General features: G+C 40.3%; 1 protein-coding gene across 3 annotated transcripts in view; it reads left to right on the forward strand.

Annotated features, from left to right (window-relative positions):
• Positions 1 to 24,003, forward strand: part of TMCC1 (transmembrane and coiled-coil domain family 1) — a 180,599-nt gene that overhangs the window by 148,245 nt on the left and 8,351 nt on the right. For all 3 annotated transcript variants that reach the window (XM_080913656.1, XM_080913658.1, XM_080913657.1), the window contains one exon: positions 6,595 to 7,529. In XM_080913656.1, the coding sequence (XP_080769782.1) occupies positions 6,595 to 7,529 (935 nt within the window). The remainder of the gene's footprint in view (positions 1 to 6,594; positions 7,530 to 24,003) is intronic.

The following is a 24,003-nucleotide window of genomic DNA, read 5'->3' on the forward strand; positions in this document are numbered from 1 at the left end:
GTCTGGCTTTTCTTGAACCAGGAAACAGCTCATTCTGTAGAATAAGCATTCCAATAAATCAAGCACAGGAAGATTAGCTTATAAACACAGAAAAGGGGGCTAGCAAGGTGACTCTGCAGGTAAAGGTGTTTGTTGCTAAGCCTTCCGATTTGATTTTAAGCCCCAAAATCCACATGTAAAAGAAAAGAATCAACTCCCACAAGCTGTTCTCTGATCTCCACACATGATTCACACATATCCACATTCTCAGACAGACAGACAGACTGACAGATGACTAGGCAGAACCTGAATAAGAAGTAGTAAGGCAGGCTCTGGTGGTGCCTTTAATCACAGCACTCAGGAGACAGAGGCAAACAACTTCTGGCTTTGAGGCCAGCCTGATCTACATACAGGACAGTCAGGGCTGCACAGAGGTGACCTTGTCTTAAAACAAACACACACACAAACAAAAAACAAAATAAGTAAATAAATGTAATTTAAAAATTAAACTTAGAGGGCTGGAGAGATGGCTCAGTGGTTAAGAGCACTGACTGCTCTTCCAGAGGTCCTGAGTTTAATTCCCAGCAACTACATGGTAGCTCACAACCATATGTAGATGGGATCTGATGCCCTCTTCTGGTGTGTCTGACGATAGCAACAGTGTACTCACATACATGAAATAAATAAGTAAAATTTTTAAAAGAATTTTTAAAAATTAAACTTAGAGCATTAAAGCAAACATAAGACCTCAGTGTAGTTCCCAGCATCTATATCAGGCAACTCAACAATCACTTGTAACTCTAGCTCCAGAGGATCTGACACCCCCTTTTGGACTCCACAAGCAGCTGCACTCATTTACACATATGCATACCCACACATATACACATTTTCTTGAAAAGTTATATCTTTTAAGACAGAAAAAGCTAAAGAAAACAAAAACAAAAAAAAATTAATTGGGGAGGAAGGGTAGTGCTGAAGTACATTCTTACCATGTAGCCCTAGCTGGTCTAGAACTGGCATGTAGACCAAGCTATCCTTGAACTTGCGACAGTCCTCCTACCTCAGCCTCCTGAGTACGGAGACTGTAGATATGTATTGCCCTACCCAGATTGACTAGGCCCTTTCACAGTTATTTTCTTGCAAGGATCAAGAACATAAAACAGTAAAAAAATAAAATAAAATAAAAAAATAGCTGGTTACACTGAGTGCTTAGAGATTACTTTTTTATTTTGTGTGTGTGTGTGTGTGTGTGAGAGAGAGAGAGAGAGAGAGAGAGAGAGAGAGAGAGAGAGAGAGAGAGAGAGAGAGAGAGTCTGTATATGTTTGGAATGAGTGTGCACATACATGTAGAGGTGTGGGCTCATGCAGAGACCAGAGCAGGTTATTAAGTATCCTTTCACTCTGTGCTTTATTTCCATAAGAAGGGACTTTTTCACTGAACCTGGAGCTGTTCAACCCTGCCCCCCCTCTCTCTCTCTCTCTCACACACACACACACACACACACACACACACCACTCCTCCTGTCTCTGCCTCTACCAGTGCTGGGGTTAAAGGTGTTCATGCAACCACTTTTTACATGGGTGTTGGAGTCTAAGCTCAGCTTTTTATGCTTGTATAACAAGAGCTCTTAGGCCCTGTGTACAGTAATCCCTCCCTCCCCAGCCCCTGGTTACTTTCTTGTTGGGAATTTGACTGTAACATAATCATGATGAAAGATAATAACCTGGATTTAGTTTATCGATTGAACCTTTACTGTAAAAATTATAACATTTGCCAAGCATGATAACTGTTTCCATCACTGTGAAGAGACACCATGACTAAGGCAATTCTTAGGAAAGAAAACATTTAATTGAGACTGGCTTACAATGGTGGGAAGCATGGTAGTGTGCAGACAGACTTGGTGCTAGAAGAGCCAAGAGTTCTATATCTTGATCAAGGAAACCAGAAGGAGGCAGTCTTCTGGAGCAGCCAGAAGGAGAGTCACGGCTGCCCTGAGCAGAGTTTGAGCATAGGACCTCAAAGCCTACCCCCACAATGATGCACTTCCCCCCAACAAGGCCACACCTCCTATTAGTGCCACTTCCCATGAGCTAAGCATATTCAAACCATCACAATGGCACAGCACTTATTAGGCAGAGGCATGTGGATCTCCATGAGTTCCAAGCCAATCAGGTCTGCATAATAGAGTGAGAAATGAAAGGTGTGACATTTTTAACGTAGTACTGTTGGGATCTAGTCTAGGAGTTAAGTCTAAAGCAACGTTCATCTGTCATTTTTATTTCATACTGTATGTTTCAGGCATAATCTAATACTCCTGGTGTGTACTCTTGTTGGGCTCAAGTCCCAAGACCTCTCTTGAACCAAGTAGTACTGTCAGTACTTGCTATATGTACCCAGTTCCCAATTTAATATATTCAACATTTTTTTCCCAGAAGTCTTAGGAAAAGAAAAACTGTGAGTGAAAAATGTAAGCTCACATGGGCAGCCCAGAGCCACAGCTAGTGAATTCGAAAGGATTATAATGAACTCAAACCATTGTTCTTTGTGCCATGTTCTGAGTGCTATTTGTGTCCTCCTGTCTCCATCTTTTGCGTGCGTGTGTGTGTGTGTGTGTGTGTGTGTGTGTGTGTGTGTGTGTGTGTGTGTGTGGCTGTCTGGCTGTCTGTCTGTCTCGCTGTCTGTCTTATCTGTGCTGCCTAGGGTTTCCACAAAGTCTTGCTATGTAGCCCAGACTGGCTTCCAGCTTCTAATGGTACATAAATTCACTTTAAAAAGCAATCTTTAACATATTTGCAAATGAAAACTATAAACAGTTAAATGCTTTGTCAGGTACTATGCTTTAAATGACTTCCCTCTGTTTCTCATGAATATTTTCACATTTTCTTTTAGTTATTTCTGGTAAGTTAACTCCTGCCAGTTGGTAATTTTAGTCTGCTTTCTTAATAGAAACAAATACAGAGAGCAGTGTGACCTGTAGCCGCTGCAAACGATCCTATTTCCAATGTCAACTCAAAGCAGCAAAGAAAAATACAGCAAGTGGTTATCTGCTGCCTCTTCCTGCCTGCTGACAGCTGGCTGGGGGAGATGCTTTCCTGACATTGTTTATAAATTGGTAATAAGGTGTTTTGAGCTTATTGTGAGGATTAGAAAGTTATTTGACCATGGGCTAACCCACGAGGCCAACTTTCAAAGTGTGACCTTCACTACAGAATTTTACCTTTGATCTAGATTCTGTGTAGCTTGCTTAGAAGTGAATATAATCAGGAATCTATTAATGATGAGATCTTTAATAAGAACGACTCACATACTATTTCAGTAATGGCCAGAGCCCAAAGCCCGCTCTGCCAGGAACTGCTACAGCATCTTCACACTCATGACTCACCTCATCCTTAAAACAGCCTCCTGACTGATTTATCTTATAGGCGTTTCCTCTCCTTACCATTGAGCAGCTTATGGTCCAGTCTGTGCTTCAGGTACCAAGAGTATGGCAGTTCATCTTCTTCTTTCATATTTACACTTCTCAAGAGATTCTGGGACAATCCCACTACTTGGGAAGTTGAGGCAGAAAGAATATAAGTTTGAGGTTAGCTTGAGGGTACTACTGTCAAAATACTTTAGAGAAAGGGAGAGAAAAAAAGGAAAAAGTCTTGGGCTGGTTATGTGGCTCAGTGGTTGAGTGATTGACACAGGATTTCATCTTCTGATCCCCTTTGATAGGAGTATTTTTTAGTATCTTTGAAAACTTTGCTTTTCACATTTGCCTGGAATGAGTTAGGGGTCCAGTTCTGTATGTCACCTATCTCCAGTGGCAAAGGAACTGTTTTTTGATTGATAGATTTATTTCTTATAGCCAGGTATTTGTGCTTAGAGTATAGACTTCCTCTTTAGAACTTGGTTCGTGCTCCATTTCTGAATTTCTCCCCTTTTAAAATTGGTATATTTCCAAATTAGGGGACGTTACTGAATATTGCAGTCTATGTGGGAACTCTTCATGGGAAGACACACTGGCCCTAGGAAGGACAGGAATTAAAGAGAATCTGTTTTATTTAATTATTTTATAGAGAAAAAGAATTCTAACCAAATGTGATCATTTATAAACATTTGTATAATAAAATTATTTCTTTTTAAATTTCTTTTTAATTCTTTTGAACCTTGATTCTTGTCTCTAACAGTTTTTATTTTATGTGTATGAGTGTTTTACCTTTGTGTTTGTGTACCACATGCATGTCCAGTGCTCTTGTAATGACAGCTGTATTACATTATATAAATGCTAGGAACTGAACTAAGATGTACAGCTAGTGCCCTTAACTGTTGAGCCATCTCTCCAACCTTTTCCAACAGTGTTTTTACCAATATGATCGATGTTGTTGTTGTTGTTGTTGTTGTTGTTGTTGTTGTTACGTGTGTGTGTGTGTGTGTGTGTGTGTGTGTGTGTGTGTGTGTGTGTGTTAGGACAATGGGATCAGTTCTCTCTACCATGTGGATTCCAGGACTAGAAGTCAGGTTCTCAGATTTGGCTAGTTATCTCCCTAGTTCCTGGTATGGCTAGTTTGATTTTACAGATTCATAAACTTAAACACAGAGAAAGCTTGGTTGAAAATTCTTCATATCTCTGTTCCATATATTCTGTGGCAGATTTTGAGCTTAATTATTGGACATAGATAAGCAGAATTGTATTATGCACTTTAGTTATAAGATGCTAAACCTCAGGCTGGAGAGATGGCTCGGTGGTTTAGAGCACTGACTGCTCTTCCAGAGGTCCTGAGTTCAATTCCCAGCAACCACATGGTGGCTCACAACCATCTGTAATGAGATCTGATGCCCTCTTCTGGTGTGTCTGAAGAGAATGACAGTATACTCCCTTCTATGCATAAAGTAAATAAATCATTCTTTAAAAAAACAAAATAAAACAAACAAAAAACAAACCAGCATTCCTCCATAGTCTGCTTCAGACAGATGGCTCAACAGTTAGAGCACTAGCTGTAGACCTGGGTTCAGTTCCTATAGAGCAAGGTGTTTTCAGAACTCTTACTGTAGTTCTTGACACCTTGTCCATCTGAGATTCTGGCTGCCTCTCCCTTCTGCACTCTCTAGCCACTGTGCTCCTCAAAGGAGACTCAGGATCGGGGAAGTAATGTGAAAGGCACTGTACTGTCAAGGGTTTCTGTCTCTTGCTGTGCTGGGGATGGAAGGCAGGGCTCTTCCACTAATCTGCTTTCCTAGGCCCAACATTTAGTTTCATTAAAATAGGAAGAAAAGAATACTGTTGGGGTTTTTATGTCATCTCCTCTCCCCCCAGTATTGGGCATCATACCCAGAGCTTCATGTACTAGGCAAGTACTTCATTATTGAAGTTTACCCCTAGCCAATATGATTGAACTGTGTGTGTGTGTGTGTGTGTGTGTGTGTGTGTGTGTGTGTGTGTGTGTGTGTATTTATGAAAGCTCTGAGGTCAGCATAAATCCTGCCCAGATGATAAAATAAGGCTCCATATAACTAAGGTGAGAGAGGATACTTTGAGACAACAGGTTAACTATTGGCATTTCCTGTGTATGTAAGATAATGAACTTGTAGGGTTGGCCTCTGTACAGTTCTTACTGGTACATTGTCATAAGATAGAGTATGGAATAGAACCAAGAAGAGTCTGACTTTAGTCTACAAATGGCCAAGTTGCAACTTGACCCTTGAACCGGTATTTTTTATTGACCTAAGATAACTGTTTTATAGTACTACTTATTTCTGCTACTACTCTACAGAGCAGTTAATAAACTCTTCCTTGGATCCTGCTCTAAATGACCAGCATAAGCCACATACAGGGGTACCCTCCAGTTTCAGCTACCTGCTTTGTTATTTAAGAGTTTAAGCTTTTAAGTCTGAATAGTTGTCCTTTCTTCTATTCCTTGTAATGACACTTATTCCTATGAAAGAATAGTGTGTGTGCTTTGTAGTTCCTTTCCTAAGGCAAACTTTTTATTGAATAAAACACAAAATTTGGGCCCAGAGATCTGACCTTAGCTTCTGATTTGTTTAATCACTTACCTCTCACTTTCCCTGTTTAACCCCATGTCTTTCTGGGTACAGCATAGTTATTTTAATTTAGTAGCATTCAGCAGCATATCCTCTGCCTGCCTTCTGCTGCTGCAAAATGGCCCAAGAATAGAGAATGACCTCATTATTCTGGGTGTGACTTATGCAAACAAACACTGTGATAACAATTGGATGCTTATATCTCTGTATCAGCATATCTATTCTTGCCAGCATTTTCAGGAGACCAATTTGTAAGTATGTCTCAGGATGACAGTGTCTGAGCACCAGAATGGGTTTAATAGTATTACATTGAAAAACTGACAAGCTGTATTACATAGATTTGTTTCTGGGCAGAAGTATGCATAAGAATGAGAATTAATTCATGCTCTCAACCAACAAAGGGAGCTTTGTTATTTAAAGAAACACTACATAAAGACTAGCCAGCAGGGCAGCAGTGCTTTTACAGGACACGGGGTTGTGCTAGTTACCCATCTGTGCTGAGAGTTCAGCATAGACTTTTTCAGCACATTTTAGCACATTGATTCTAGGCTGCTTCTAATATCCACCTCTTGCTTTTAAAATGTTAGATCGAGCGTTTGGAAGTAAGCAGCCTCGCTCAGACTTCGAGTGCCGTGGCCTCCAGCACCGATGGCAGCATCCACACAGAGTCAGTGGATGGAATACCAGATCCTCAGCGCACAAAAGCTGCCATTGCACACCTGCAGCAGAAGATCCTAAAACTTACAGAACAGATCAAGATTGCACAGACAGCCCGAGACGACAACGTTGCTGAATACTTGAAGCTTGCCAACAGTGCAGACAAGCAGCAGGCTGCTCGAATCAAACAGGTGTTTGAGAAGAAAAACCAGAAATCTGCTCAGACCATTCTCCAACTGCAAAAGAAGCTTGAGCATTACCACCGAAAGCTCCGTGAGGTAGAACAGAATGGGATCCCCCGGCAGCCCAAAGATGTCTTCAGGGACATGCACCAGGGTCTGAAGGATGTGGGTGCAAAGGTGACTGGCTTCAGTGAAGGTGTAGTGGACAGTGTCAAAGGTGGATTTTCCAGCTTCTCTCAGGCTACCCATTCAGCAGCAGGGGCTGTCGTCTCCAAACCCAGAGAGATTGCCTCACTGATTCGGAACAAATTTGGTAGTGCAGACAATATCCCTAACCTGAAAGACTCATTAGAGGAAGGACAAGTGGATGATGGGGGAAAGGCTTTAGGGGTGATTTCAAACTTTCAGTCAAGTCCAAAATACGGTAGTGAGGAAGACTGTTCTAGTGCCACTTCAGGCTCAGTAGGAGCCAACAGCACCACTGGGGGCATTGCTGTAGGAGCATCCAGCTCCAAAACAAACACTCTAGACATGCAGAGCTCAGGGTTTGATGCACTACTGCATGAGATCCAGGAGATCCGGGAAACCCAGACCAGACTGGAGGAATCCTTCGAGACCCTCAAGGAACATTACCAGAGGGACTACTCCTTAATAATGCAGACCTTACAGGAAGAGCGGTATAGGTAAGTTATGCAAAATGTCAAGCCTAAAATATTTGTTCCCTTCTCTTTGAATATGAAAAAGTGGATTTAAAAGATGTCTGTGTTGAAAATGTTCAGATCTGTCTGTAACAGCCACAGGAGTTGTTCATCAATCAGCACAGCAGTTAAACAACTCCTAAGGTCACACACAAATACAACATTTCTTAACTTCTCAGTCTTTTATCTCATTTTATGACTTTAACACGAAGCTCAGGCTTTCTGAGATATTTCTTCATTTCACTGAAATCATGAAGCATAGTCAGTTGAAGCCTTCACTGTACTGGATTGGATTTAGAGCATCTTTGTAAATAGCAAAAATACAACCCAGCCAGAATGTAGTGAACCTTTTATGTATTTGGCTTTAAACATACATTGTGAGCAGTTAGTTTAGAAAAATTAGATTAAAAATGAATCCAGACTAATATGTTTGTGACATTTATAAAGAACTTGCCCATTCGTATGAGAGTAGACAGACATAACATTAAGTCCTGCAGTTAGAAAGTGTTGAAAGAGCTCAGAGCTTTTCAGTCAGAATCTATACCAAAGTTCATTGTGGGTGTTTAGGAATGAAGCCCAGGGCCTTACCCCTGACTTTCCTTCCTATGCTGATTCTGGTTTTTCACATTGCATCATAGATTCCAGTTAGACAACCCTTATCAAGTCTCCAAAACCTTGCCCTGCCTTCCTTGTATAGAAATAATATCCTCGGGGCTAGAGAGATAGCTTAGCATTTAAGAGCACTGACTGTTCTTCCAGAGGTCCTGAGTTCAGTTTCCAGCAACCACATGATGTCTCACAACCATCTGTAACGAGATCTGATGCTCTCTTCTGGAGTGTCTGAAGATAGTGACAGTATACTCAAAGAAAATAAATAAATAAATAAATCTTTTTTTAAAAAAGAAAGAAAGAATATTCTCCCCAGAGTAATCATTTAGAGCCAAGTTTGTGGGCCAAAGACTGGCAGCCTCACCATGCAGATCAACAAACAATCCTCTGAGAGCTGCATCTCTGCACATAAAACCTTAGAAAACTTGAGTTTTGGTCTTGTCCCAGTTCCTAAGTAGAAGGAATCTCCAGTATTTTACTAAGACATTGGACTTTTGAACAAAGGAAGCCTTTTTCACCTCTTGAAGAGTAAAAGTGATGTTTTAAAAACTACTTTTATGAGGTAATCTCAATGTCTGAAATAAATTGTTCATGTTTATCATTTAGCTCTAAAGACAGCAACAACAATCTTGTTTCAGATGGTAAAAAAATGCTAAGCAGCAATCCAATCTGCCTCCTTTTGCTAATCTTCAATTCTCGTTGACACTTTGAAAGGTAGGGTCTGTGGTAAGTTGGTAGAGTGCTTCCCTAACATGAGTGCTAGATCAATAGTCATAGTGTGCATCTGTAATTTCAGCACCTGTCAGATGGAAGCAAGATCAAAAACACTTGCTGCTCTTCAGGGGACCCACATACAATTCCCAGTACCCACATCATGTGACTAACAGCTACCTGTATCTCCAGATCCATGTGTTAGCCTTCTTTTGGCTCCCATTGATTGATATGAACAAACATGTGGCAGACACACACAAACACAAAACTACAAATAAAAAGTGTGTGTATTTGTTTGTTTTTCTTTTCTGATGTTTTTTGAAACGATTTCTCTATGTAGCCCTTACTGTCCTGGAACTCACTCTGTAGAACAGGTTGACCTTGAACTCAGAGATCAGCTTCATAAATGCTGGGACTAAAGGCATACACCATCACAACCCAGCCTCCTTTTTTTTTTTTTTTTTTTTCAGATTAAGTTCATCCATAGAAAATTTGGGGATGGCCTGGACCACGTGAGACCTGATCTTAAAAAATAGAAATAAAAAATTTTTAAAAGAGAGTAGGTAGTGGCAGAGTGCTTACCTGACTACCAAAAAGGAGGTGGGAGTACTACTGGCAAGGTGGCCCAGGAAGTAAAGGCACTAGCTGCCAAGACCTAAATTCAGCTCTTGTAAGCTGTCATTATCACCTTTGCATACATGCACCCACACATGTACACACTAAATAAAATGCAGTGTTTTTTTGGGTTTTTTTTTTATAAAGAAAAAGACATGAGGGTAAAGAGGGAGTAAGTTTAGAAAATGAAAAAATTATATATATTACTATTTTCATCAGTGGTTTTATGTATATATCCTGAGAAAATAGTGTTCAAGTGGACTGATTAAAATTAAGACATTTGGTCCTTTTTTAGCATATTAAACCGAAATTCCAATACTACTTCTGTTACTGTTTGTGAAAACCAGATTAACATCTGTGTCATATATCATAAGACATATTCCTGCATATATCATAAGAGTAGCAAAGGCCCTGCACAAAATTGCTGCCACACTGAAATGAAATAGTGTGTGAAGCTTGCAGGCCAGTGCTGACATAGTGCCGCTATGTCAGGTGGATGCTGCTGCTGAGCCCTGGCCCCACCCTCCAGAGGACTTCTGTCCATTATTTAAAAGATTAAATTAATATTCCTGTCATTAAACCCCACTAGGACTTAACATTCATTTAGAGACTACTTTTTTCAAATTAGATATTGACCACTGTGAGAAAAGGAGAACAGAGAAACACATCTGGAAAAGTCTGCCTTCCCTTGTTTATTAAATTAAGTCCAAGAGTAGCAATCTTCCTTTGTTGTACTTTGGAGGTCTCTGGAGTAGCCAGGTTTCAAGGAATAGAGTAAAGAAAGCTAAACCCTGTTGGCTGTGTCTCTGCCTCCTCTCTCAGCCTCACAATGAGCTTTCCTTAGATCAGAATTTTGAAGGCCCCATTTGAAAAAGCCAAAATATATGACTCCATCTATATATTTACACACACACACACACACACACACACACACACTCACACTCACACTGACAATTACCTACAAACAATAGTAAAAAGATTGGCCCTTCATTGTATGTCTCCATACAGCAAATACATATGTCTAACATTGTTGGTCTTTCAACAGTTTCAAAGAAGTGACACTCTTCTCATGAGTGAAAACCTGTTTTAGACACCAAAATCACATAGATACCAGGATTGAGATTGAAAAGCAACTTGTGTTCTTGCACATTTTAAGCATTTTTGGAGACAGTCTCTAGTAGCACTTGACAAAATAACCTAGCTGAGTGATCCTAGCTGAGTGATAATAGCTGAGAATAGAAGCATTCCAGCCAGGAGTGCTGTGGGCTAGCAGGGCTTATGTGGTTCTTCATGTCAGCAGAAGTGCTGATAGCTTTTTGTTTGTGTGTTTGTGTTCTAGCTTGTCTTTACATAGTTTCTCTCCATTCCCTACCTGCTCTATGCTACACTATTAGTGAGTTGCCTGCAGCAGCCTCTCTAATTTGTTTTGCACTCACTTTGGTCTTGCACATACTAGATAAGTACTCTACCATTAAGCTACAACCGAGCCCATATTTTTATTTCTACTTTGTTGCAAGCTTGGATTTTCTAGGAAGAAAGTAGGTGAACTATATGACCAAGAATAATTAACTTGGACATGACCACTACATTGTCTTTCATGTTTCTGTGCTTTATCCTACCAGCTTGGAAAAGGAGGAGGGTGCCGTAGTAATAGCAGTAGTAGTGCTGCACTGCTGTGATACACATTCACTAACCCTCCCAGCAACTCGCAGGTGGGCTGTGTTATCCCATTTTACAGTCAACAAAATTGAGATCCAGTATGGTGAGGTTTTTTGTTTGGTGAGGTGACAACTGACTTTTCAAAACAAAGTTTCTTTGTATAGCTCTGGCTGTCCTTAAATTCGTTCTGTATATTGGGCTGCCTCCAACTCATAGGTCTACCTATCTCTGCCTCTCAAGTGCAGGGATTAAAGTCATGTACCACTTCACAAGGTCAGTGTGTGTGTGTGTGTGTGTGTGTGTGTGTGTGTGTGTGTGTGTTTTAATTTGTTGATGGTTAATAGCAAAGCCAGGACTTTATCTCACTTCAAATCCACTGTTTTAAAACAACACAGTTGTTTTTCAATCTCAACCCTGGTATCTGTGATTGAATGACAACTGTTATTTTGAGAAGTGCTGATGTCTGCTCTAGATGTGCTAGCAGGCTTTTCCCAGGTTAGAGTGTATGTTTATTAAAAGTTGAGTTGCAGGGGACTTAGGAAATGGCTCAGCAGTTAAGTGCACTGATTGCTCTTCCAGAGGTCCTGAGTTCAGCAACCACGTGGTGGCTCAGAACCATGTGTAATGGGATCTGATGCCCTCTTCTGGTGTGTCTGAAGACAGCGACAGTGTACTCACATAAATTAAAAAGAAAGAAAAAAGTCGAGTTGCTATTTTGAGTATATTATAGAATCTGTGAAATCTCCAAAAGCTAATACAACAGTGTAGGTAGTGAAATCTCCTTGAAACCCTGCAGCCATTTTCCCCTTCCAGAGCTGTTCTCATCAGTGCCACTTGCTTCCATGCTTCCACTGTGTTCCGCCTAAGTGAACTGGAGATAGTTTGCTTAACTGCCAATAATCAGATATTCTGGTGCCTCTGTCTCATCCACATACTTGTGCCTGACAGGCTGGGCAGTCATGATAGCAAAGGCTGGGTTCTCCTTAACCCTTTGAAAGGAATTCAGAAGCTTTGCACCAGACCTTCTTTTTTAGTTATTTTTTTTATGTGCATTAGTGTTTTGCTTGCATGTCTGTCTGTTTTGTGTGTAAGGGAGTCAGATCTCCTGGAACTGGAGTTACAGACAGTTGTGATGTGCCATGTGGGTGCTGGGAATTGAACTCTGGTCCTTCGGAAGAGCACCCAGTGCTCTTAAGTGCTGAGCCATCTCTCCAACCCCTATATAAGGCTTTCAATTATGGGGCTGGAGAGATGGGTCAGCCATTAAGAGCACTGACTGCTCTTCTAGAAGTCCTGAATTCAAATCCCATCAACCACCTGGTGGCTCACAACCATCTGTAGCAGGATCTGATGCCCTCTTCTGGTGTGTCTGAAGACAGCGACAGTGTACTTACATAAATATCAGAAAGAGCTTTGAAAGGGTGAGTTTATTCAGCATCAAGTCTCAGAGGCTGAAAACATTCAAAGCCTACATTAGATTCTACAGTGGCTAAAAGATTCCAGGACTAGGCCTAGATTAGCTGACTGAGGCAGTAAACCTCAGAGATGCCAATTACATTAGGAGAATAAAAGTTACAGAACATGGTTAGGAGCACCTAGCATGACTGGGTCAGCCAAGTTACTCAATGTTCTACTGCATGTGATACTGCTTCTTTCTCTAACTTTGCTCTTGTGACTCAGTGTGGTATTGAATATCTTTGGATTAATACCAATATTCTCAGAAGCTGGTTCCAAAGTATAGTAATCTCAAAATAGAAGCTTTTCAAATTGAACTATTTCTCATCAACACTCCTGCCCGGTCTACACACTGCTCACTCCAGCACCAAACACAGCCAGGAGTTCTTCAGGAGAACTTTCTATCCTTCATATTGTCAGTGCATTTGCTATAGCTGAACCTACCCTTCACCAGTCTTAACCAATATACCCATTCTGGAAACAACCTAGTCCTCTCAGTTGTTACTGGTAGCTAAACGCATGTGAAGTGATTTCCTGGGTAACATGGTGAAACCATGTCTCTTCTGGCCTCAGTGCATGCATGAGCCATCAGTTACCATCAATACCACACATATACAAGCACACATATTACCATGCTAGGAGTTCAACAAACAACTGTCCTTTTTCCAAGTGAGTCAGAATGTTCAAATTGCCTGATCTGCAATTTGCCAGAATCCCCATGTAGGTCTCATTTCCAATATTCTTTGGATACCTCTTAGTTTTGTATTAAGAAAATGAACTGCTTAAATTCTTAAGGGACTAATAATGTGTTCTGCTCTCCTTTTTGAGACAAGGTCTCCCTAGGTAGACCAGACTGACTGAAATTTTCATCTGTCCTGCTTCAGTTGTGCAAGTGCTAAAGATACAGAGCAGTTTACTGTTGCCTAGCCTCCTCTCATACTTCAGCACAATGAAGTCATAGGCATATACCAAATTATCGATTTCCCCAGTGTAGGCTAGAGATGTTCACATTCTCACGTGTCTTATTCCCTACCTCAATATCTCTCCATTCTAGTCAAACTGTCAGAGTCTACCTGTGTGTCCCATATGCATTTGAGAAATGATACAGGAGTCTGTTCCCGAGGTTGCCTGCCTACATGTGTCAGTTCTTGTGTCTCAGAACCTGCTCCACAAGTCTTATCAGACATTTGCTCTACTGACCTATTGTCTAACCAAAGAAGCCCCACAGGCTCACAAGGTGGCTCCAAATTTTGAGCCACACCCAAAAAAGAGTGATGCTTTAGATTGAAGTTCCCAGCCTGGGCATTTGCCTAGTTCCTTTTTCATCTGGAATTTAATCCAGAAGAATCCCTGGTTTATCTTTCATCCAGAAGATTCTGTGTTGCCCAGTCCAGAAACCAAAAGCACTTATTTCCAAGATCAGTAGATATTTATGAGTTATTTAACTCCACAGAATCTGGACATGGCCAGTGCATTATAAATACAACAATTTTTATTTCCAGCAAGGGATGACTTTGGCCTGCTTTAAAAAACAAGTATCATTCAAGAGACAGAGACAGGCAAATCTCTGAGTTTGAGGCCATCCTAGTCTACAGAGTGAGTTCCAGAATAGCCAGGACTACACAGAGAAACCATGCCTTTAAAAAAAAAAAAAAAGCTCAGTGTTTAGGTTTTCTTTTTGCTAATAGTCAAAACCATGTTTAGAGTCCCTTTGAATTGATGTGATTTAGGAAAGACCTTTGAGTAAAACTTATTAAAGTGAGGTTTTTGGTCCAGGCTGAATTGCAAGGAATGACCTGCTAGAGTCATGCTTAGAGAATCAAGAGTCCATTCCTATCATAGCTGTCAAAAAAAATTTTTTTTTGTACTCAGCTTCAGGGGTTAGATCTTCTTAAAGGGAGTTTGTGGACACAGTTTGCCTTCCCCTCTTTTTCCCGTTGGTTGTAAGAAGGTGGAGCTGTTCTCTGAATTCTCTTTTCCCATATTTGAATTGAGACAAGGAAAAGAGGGCTGGAGAGATGGCTCTGTGGTTAAAAGCATTGGCTGCTCTTTCAGAGCTTCTGAGTTCAATCCCCAGCAACCACATGGTGGCTCACAACCATCTGTAATGGGATCCGATGCCCTCTTCTGGTGTGTCTGAAGATAGCTACAGTGTACCCACATACATAAAGTAGATAAGTAATTCTTTTTTTTTTTTTTTTTTAAATCCAAAAAAAAAGTTGAGACAAGGAAACAAAAGACTCATAATATTAGTAGTAGTCCTGTGCCATATAGATAGTAGTTAGTTAGTAATGGGGTGGAGACAGAGAGACTACAGATAAAACATAAGTAAAAGCCTGAAGCATGGCAAGGTGAGTCAGATCCTTGCCAACCTCACTAATAAAAGTGTTGAAAGAAACTTAAGGAGTTCTTGGGCCTATTTCCTTACTTGTGAAATTGAGGAAGGAGTGAAGGTGCTGGTGAAAACAGCTTTGTAAGTTTTAGTGCTTGGAGGCAGACCAAGCAGTAAAGGGTTCAGAGGGTAGTTACCATCCTGTTACTGTCTGGAGCCAACTGCTTGAAGTTTTGGTATTCGTGATGAATAAGTAGATTAGATTGAATCTTAAATTCTTCCAACTCATTCCTCCTCCAAAAAGAATGTCACAACATTTCTTTGGGGCTCTTCTGGTCAACCTGTTTCAGACCAGAACCTAGCTGAGGTTGTCAGTAAAAATGGTAGTGCAAGTGATGGGGATAGGGTCTTAGTAATTGAATGGTCAGGTCAGGGCGCTGATGCAGTATTCTTTCACTTTGTTGTACAGACTTCAAATTTGATTAGTAACACAGAAAATACAGACAATAAATCTAAAAACAGGAAGTAAGAGTGTGAATAAAGCTGAGCAACAAATGCCTGAACTCTGGTGAAAAACTAGGGTTAAGTGTGTTTTCATACTTGTTTATGACAGTAGTCTTGCGTGTAGCCCAGCCTAGCCTCAGATCCTCCTGCCTCAGCCTTCCCCAAGTGTGCGACACAAACATAGCTTGGGAAAGTTTTTTGTTTTTAACAAGGCAGTGTTCTGAGCCCAGCCCGGGAGATCTGCCTTCCAAGATACCAACAGAGTGGCCAAACTCTCTGTCCCAAAGCCCTCTGTGGCTTACTAAATTTCCTCCCTGATGCTTCCTGCAGAGTAGAGGTGTTTCTATGCTAATGAGAAACACCTGTTTTACAAGTTTAGTAGGATTTTAGCCACACAATAACAGCCGAAACCTTCTGTTCTTTTTCCAGAAGTTCTTGTTTCCCAAGTAATTGTTTGATGTGAAAAGGGAAACTCACACTGGTTAGTTGTGGCTAAGGAGTTTCTGGGGCCTTGTCAGCCCTGCCCACAGCATCTTGCTTTACCCTAAATTCTAAAGCTTTGTGTGCTGCAGTAAAATAAGTAACGAAGGTTGAGAGGATTCTGTGCCATGTTTTCCATTTGTGTGATATAATATAGGAGAAGCCATTCAGTTACTAGAAACAGTGAAAACTTTTAAGTAAAATTGAGAACATGGAGGGAAATGAAGACTTAGGGTTAAAAAATTTTTATGTGGGGCTGGAGAGATGGCTCAGTGGTTAAGAGCACTGACTGCTCTTCCAGAGGTCCTGAGTTCAAATCCCAGCAACCACATGGTTGCTCACAACCATGTGTAATGGGATCTGATGCCCTCTTCTGGTGTGTCTGAAGATAGCTACAGTGTACTTATATGTAATAAATAAATCTTTAAAAAAAATTATATGTGGGAACTAGTGAGCAGTAGTGTCATCACTGCTAGAGACCATGTGACAAGCCGTCAGCAAGCAGTCTTGCTGCTGCTGTTGCTGTTATTGTTACATTTACTTATTTTATTTCGAAGAGAGGCCCACATGCCACCTTCTTGTGGTTGGAGGACAGAGGACAGTGTGCTATAGTTTTATTCTTTCCTTCAATCGTGTGAGTTCTGGGGATAGAACTCAGGACATTGGGCTTAGGGGCCGGTACTTTACCTACTAAGCCACCCTGCCAGCTTAAGAAGTCTTTTTGAACCATCCCTTCTAGGGGTTTTTAGGAGTGACTAAGATCACAAAATAGAGTATTGAAGCCTGTGTAGTCTTGTAGCTTGGACTGCCTCTCCCAGGCTTTTACCAGCTGTCTCCTTATTAGCATGATTTTGCTTTGCAGTAGGGAGATTTCTTGTTTACAGCATGGCAGGTGACAGGATCTCTCAGACTAGTAAATTAAAAGATTAGATTTGAATCCAAAACCTGAACTGAACAGAATCATCAGCTAGCCAAACAAGAAATCACAGACTCACATCCAGAGAATGCTCCAAGCCTTGCAACTGCCCTTGTAGGATAACATGATTCATAATTTGGGAGGTTTTGTTTTTAATGATTTGGTTTTCATTTGTTTGTTGAGACAAAACTCTCAAGCAGCCCAGGCCTCTTACCTCTCAGTAACCAAGAATAACGTTGAACCCCTCTGACCTTGTTTCCATGTCCCCCTGGATATCTATCACTGGACTACTAGTCCCCTATACACACACTTTTTTTTTTTAATGTAGTGATAGAGATGGACCCCAAAGGCCTCATGCATTCTAGGTAAAACCTGCTATACCAACTGTGACACAGTGCCAGCCCCTTTGTGATGTTTTATTTTCATTTGATTTGGAAAAGTGTAACATTTCATTGTGTATCCCAGTCTGGCTTGAAACTTGCTATGTATAACCAGGCTGACCTGAAATTCAGTCTTTTTGCTTCAGCATCCCAAAGAATGTTAGGTGGGAAAAGGAAGAAAAGATCATGAGCACTTTCCTTCCCAAGTGAAAGTAGCCACATTGGGGGATTAAGGCAAATGTCAGGGCTTAGGAATTAGGTGCAGAGAATGGAAAACCACAGCCCCTTTACATGTCTGTTTCATATCCTGATATTCTGTGAACATCAAGTGCATTAAGAAACACTGAACTGAACAGCAAGTTGCAAACACTTTAGGATACAGAATCTGGGAATATCTAGGATACCGTCACATGGTGCTATAAGCTCATCCCTGTTCATGTTATATGTACAAAGGCGTTTTATTTCTCTGATACGTGTACCTGGAGTGGTGTTATAGATCTTACGGAAATTCTCTGTTAAAGTTCTCACTAGTAGAACAGAATGGTTCTTCTAGCCAGGTTTTTTTTTTTTTTTTTTTCAATGCTTGGCTTTATCTTTTCTGTACCCTTACTCAGCCCTCTTCTGGTCAAGCTTTAAGCCATCATGTCAACAGAGGCACATCCAGCACTCACTGTGACTGTGACTTGAACCACTGCCAGGCTGACTCAGAATTTTACTTTTTATTTATTTTTTTAACTTTATTTTAAAAAACAAAGATAAATGTACAGATTTTAAGCATTTTTGCATAAAAGTATACAAATACATTTTTATAAGGTTGTAATTAAGTATTTGTGGGTACATATACATATACATATGTACATATGTAACAATAATATAGGAAAAGAGGTTATTAATTTGAGAGGATAGGAGAGAAACTGGGAGGGGCTATAGGAAGGAAAGGGGGATGTGATACAGTTCTATTTTAATTAAAATATATTCTTTTTTTTTTTTTCTTTTTTCTTGAACTTCACACAGTCTGTGAGTTGTTTCTGGGGTGTTCAGAGCTTTCTGGGGTTAGTATCCCATTATCAGTGACTGCATATTATGTCTGTTCTTTTGTGACTGGGTTATCTCACTCAGGATGATATTCTCTAGATGCATCCATTTTCTTAAGAATTTTGTTAAGCCATTGTTTCTGATGGCTGGGTAGTACTCCATTGTGTAAATGTACCACAATTTTTGTATCCATTCATCTACTGAAGGACATCTGAGGTCTTTCCAGCTTCTGGCTATTATAAATAGAGCTGCTATGAACATTGTGGTGCATGTATCTTTGTTGTATGTTGGAGCATCTCTGGGGTAAATGCCCAGAAGTGGAATAACTAGGTCTTCAGGTAGTACTATGTTCATTTTTCTGAGGAACCGCCAGACTGATTTTCAGAGTGGTTGTATCAGTTTACAACCCCACCAGCAGTGGAGAAGTATTCCTCTTTCTCCACATCCTTGCCAGCATCTGCTGTCATCTGAGTTTTGGATCTTGGCCAATCTGACTGGTGTGAGGTGGAATCTCAGGGTTGTTTTGATTTGCATTTCCCTGATGGCTAAGGATGTCAAGCACTTCCTTAGATGTTTCTCAGCCATTCCCTATTCCTCTGTTTAAGTCTGTACCCCATTTTTTGATAGGGTTGTTTGATTCTCTGGTATCTCGCTTTTTGAGTTCTTTGTATACCTTGGATATTTGGCCTCTATCTGATGTGGGGTTGGTAAATATCTTTTCCCACTCTGTTGACTGCTGTTTTGTTTTCATGATAGTTTCTTTAGCCTTACAGAAACTTTGCAATCTCATTAAGTCCCATTTGTAAATCTTTGACCTTAGAGCTCAAGCTATTGGTGTTCTGTTTAGGAAATTTTCTCCTGTGCCTATGAGTTCTAAGGTTTTCCCTACTTTCTCATCTAATAGTTTCAGTGTACCTGGTTTAATGTGGAGATCTTTGATCCACTTGCACTTGAGCTTTGTACAAGGAGATAAGAAAGGGTCTATTTTCATTCTTCTGCATGCTGAGTGCCAGTTGGACCAACACCATTTGTTGAATAGGCTGTCCTTTTTCCATTGAATGTTTACAGCTCCTTTGTCAAAAATCAGGTGACCATATACGTGAGGGCTCATTTCTGGATCTTCTATTCTATTCCATTGATCCACGTGCCTATTTCTGTACCAGTACCATGCAGTTTTTAGCACAATTGCCTTGTAATATAGCTTGAGGTCAGGGATAGTGATTCCCACAGATGGTTTCTTGTTGTTGAGGATAGATTTTGCTATTCTAGGTCTTTTGTTATTCCAAATGAAATTTCACATTGCTCTTTCCAACTCAGTGAAGAACTGGGTTGGAATTTTGATGGGGATTGCATTGAATCTGTAAATTGCTTTTGGTAAGATGGCCATTTTTAAAATGTTGACCTTCCAATCCATGAGCATGGGAGATCTTTCCATTTTCTGAGGTCTTCCTCGATTTCCTTCTTTAGAGTTTTGAAGTTCTCGTCATAGAGGTCCTTCACTTGCTTAGTTAGAATCACACCAAGGAATTTCATAGTTTTTGTGACTATCATGAAGGGTATCTTTTCCCTAATTTCTTTCTCCACATATTTGTCCTTTGAATATAGGAAGGCTACTGATTTGTTTGAGTTAATTTTATATCTGGCCACTTTGCTGAACTTGTTTATCAGCTGTAGGAGTTCTCTGGTGGAATTTGTGGGGTCGCTTAAATACACTATCATGTCATCTGCAAATAGTGATGTTTTTACTTCTTCCTTTCCAATTTGTATCCCTTTGATTTTCCTTTGCTGTCTAATTGCTCTGGCCAGGACTTCCAGTACTATGTTGAATAGGTAGGGGGAGAGTGGGCAGCCTTGTCGAGTCCCTGATTTTAGTGGGATTGCTTCAAGTTTCCCACCGTTAAGTTTGATGTTGGCTGTTGGTTTGCTGTATATTGCTTTTATTATGTTTAGGTATGGGCCATGGATTCCTGTTCTTTCCAAGACTTTTAACATGAAGGGGTGTTGAATTTTGTCAAATGCTTTCTCAGCATCTAATGAGATGACCATATGGTTTTTTTCTTTGAGTTTGTTTATATGGTGGATTACATTGATGGATTTCCATATGTTAAAACCATCCCTGCATGCCAGGGATGAAGCCTACTTGATCTTGGTGAATGATTGTTTTGATGTGTTCTTGGATTCGTTTGCAAGGATTTTGTTGAGTATTTTTGAGTCAATGTTCATAAGTGAGATTGGTCTGAAGTTCTCTTTCCTTGTAGGGTCTTTGTGTGGTTTAGGAATGAGAGTTATTGTAGCCTCAAAAAATGAGTTAGGTAGTTTTCCATCTGATTCTATTTTGTGGAATAGTTTGGAGAGTATTGGTATTATGTCATCAATAAATGTCTGATAAAATTCTGCACTAAACCCATCTGGACCTGGGCTTTTTTTGGTTGGGAGGCTTTTGATGACTGCCTCTATTTCTTTAGGTGTTATGGGATTATTTAGATGGTTTACCTGGTCCTGGTTTAACTTTAGTATCTTGTATCTTACTAGGAATTCATCCATTTTCTCCAGATTTTCCAGCTTTGTTGAGTATAGGCTTTTGTAGTATGATCTGATGATTTCTTGAATTTCCTCAGTTTCAGTTGTTATTTCTCCACTTTCCTTCCTGATTTTGTTAATTTGTATACTCTCTCTTTGCCCTCTAGTTAGTCTGGCTAAGGGTTTATCAATCTTGTTGATTTTCTCAAAGAACCAGCTCTTGGTTTTGTTGACTCTTTCAATGGTTCTTTTTGTTTCTATTTGGTATATTTCTGCCCTAAGTTTAATTATTTCTTGTCGTCTACTCCTCTTGGGTGTATCTGCTTCCTTTTGTTCTAGAGCTTTCAGCTGTGCTGTCAAAGCCCACATACACATGGAAACTAAACAACAACAAAGAATTTTACTTTTTAAAAGAACTTGTAGATGTTGACTTCTTATCTAGTTTCAAAATGGCATGACTGTATAGTGTTTTAAAATGTAGGTTTTAAAGTCAAACCAGGATTCACTTCTTTCCTCCTTTATGGCTTTAGCAGGTAGCTCTGGGATCTCTGAATGTTAACTGTCTCTTCTGAGAAGAAGATAACACCTTCCACCTTCTGTTGCAGTAAATATTAAAAAATAAAAAAGGCTTTATCTCTCTATCGGCCCTGAGGTCTCACTCCTCAGGCCTGATTTTAGTTTGGAGTCGAACACACCTCTGGCGCCTGGTCCAAGCCATCACCACAGCCCAGCTTGTCCAAGCAACTCCATTCCCTTGGCAGTTTACTGCCGCCTGTTCTCTACCTCTGTCCCGGGGTATTTCTGTACCCCAAAATCCCACACAAATACAACTCTACAGCCCGATAGCTTTTCATACAAGTTTATATGTTCAATCCTCAATCCACAAACCCTCTACACAACAAGATTACATCAAATAGACAAAGATACAAACTGTCCTTCATATAAGATGCTAGACCTATAAAATCCTTAATGTTCATAGCTATTTAATGCCAATTAATATCACCTGGGTCTAGCTGGTCCTTGGGATACTCCATGTTGCCCGAAACAACCTTCACCCTCTGACCTCCTCAGACCTCTCTGCCCTCTCTACTTCCCTCACCCTACCCAGTCACTGGCTTTCCTTTATTTTACTAATTAAAATGGGAAGGTTCAGTTGGAGTCATGTGACTAGGCAGCCCTTCTTGGGGAAGTGGAATTAACATTAAAATACAACAGTTTCAGGACAATCTACAACCTTCCCTGAGGCCTGATGGGTTTGCATAAATGGTGCTGTTCTGTAACAGCATCAGAGTAGGGTCTGAGGAAGCAGTAGCTGTCTGCTGTTTCCAGTCTGCTCTTTGAGTACATGAGCCACATTTAATTCCCAATAAAACTTCCTAGCGATCTTTTGTTTTTGTTTTTGTTTTTCTTTTCTAAAATGGGTCTCACTATGTATAAAATGGGTCTCACTATGTAACTCTGGCTGTCTTGGAACCTACTATGCAGACCAAGCTGGCCTTGGCCTCACAGTGATCTACTACCTCTAACTCCCAAATGCTAGCATTAAAGTCATGATTCACTACACCCAATGCCCAGTAGTATATAAACACCAGAAAGTATGTGTATGGGCTGTGGGGAAGCCCTGTCACCATGCACCTGACTAGACACCACCACAGCCCAGCTCCAGTTACTAACCATGGCCCAAGAATTACTCTGACTTTTGGTGTTGGGTTGTACCCAGAGCTCACTAAATACACATTACCACTGAGCTCTACCCCTGCAAGACCAGGAGTTAATACCATTTTAAGGGGCTGAAGAAATGGCTCAGCAGTTACGAGCATTGACTATTCTTTCAAAGGTCCTGAGTTCAAATCCCAACAACTACATGGTAGTTCACAACCATCTGTAATGGAATCCAATGCTGCCTTCTGGTATGTCTGGAGACAGCTATAGTGTACTTGTATAAATAAAATAAATCTTTTCTTAAAAAGAATATTTTGTTTCAGTGTCCTTCTAGTAAACAAAGACAGTGAAGAAAGCTACACACTCAAAATAGTAGACAATTTTAATAGAGTGTTCACCTAGTATGTATAAGGCTCTAGGTTCTAGCGCAGGTGCGCATGCATACACACACACACACACACACACACACACACACACACACACCATAACAAAAAAACAGTTTTAAAACATAGTATATTAGTAAAACCTTACAGTATCTGATGAATTTAAGTTTTATCAGATCACTTCCATAGCTGACACCTGTTCCAGAATCCCTGCGTAGATGAGATGGAAAGGCAGAGTTCCACAAGCATAAATGGTGCTGTTCTGTAACAGCATGAAGAAAAAAACCAACAGAGGTGCCTATCAAGGGTAAAGGAGACCTAAATGGTGTTTAATAACATTATACAAATTATCAGACTATAACTATTTAGTGTTTCTTTCTTAAGGAATAGATGTAAATGGGATATAATTATTGTTAGTTATATGATAATTAAAAGAGATACCATTAGAGGTGACTCTGCTAAGATAGAGTGGTGACTCTGGCTAAGAATGTTCACTGTACAAGCTTGAGGATCTGAGTTTGGATCCTCAACGCCAAAGTGGGAAAGACAGATCTGAGGTCAGGTATGGAGGCACATATTTGTAATCCCAGCACTCGGGAACTCTGTAAGTTTTAGACCAGACAGGACTATATAGTGAGACCCTGTCTCAATCAATAAACAAATAAATAAATGGCAGGTTTGGCTGCATATGTGTCTTATCACCTGAGCTCTACTAGAAACATAGACAAAAGAACCCCAAAGGCTCATTGGCTACCTGTCTAGCTGATTAATGAGCTCCCAGTTCAGTGAGAAGCTCCATCTTAAGGGAATAAAGCCAAGAGGAATAGAGTGTAACACCCAGTATCTTCCTCTGGCATTATTACACATGTGTACTGCTTGCATACATGTAGACAGACACACACTCACATACACACATGCAAAAATGAAGACACATGGAAATACAAGTGCCGCAACATAAAATTACCTTAGAAAACATTTTTATATTTCTCAAAAGTAGATAAACTCAACCTCACATGGTGATTGATGCCAATAATCCTAGAAGTCATAGACAGAGGCGAGAGGAATACAAATTCAAGGCCAACTTTGTATACTATAGGTGTGATTAGAAAAAAGAGTAAGCTGGTAACTGTAGCTCAGTTAATAAGAGACCTTGCCCAACATGCAGAGTGGTAGCTTTTTCCCTGTATGACCAAAAGAA

The sequence above is a fragment of the Micromys minutus genome, assembly GCF_963924665.1.
Source record: "Micromys minutus genome assembly, chromosome: 3".
In the NCBI taxonomy this organism is placed as follows: Eukaryota; Metazoa; Chordata; class Mammalia; order Rodentia; family Muridae; genus Micromys; species Micromys minutus.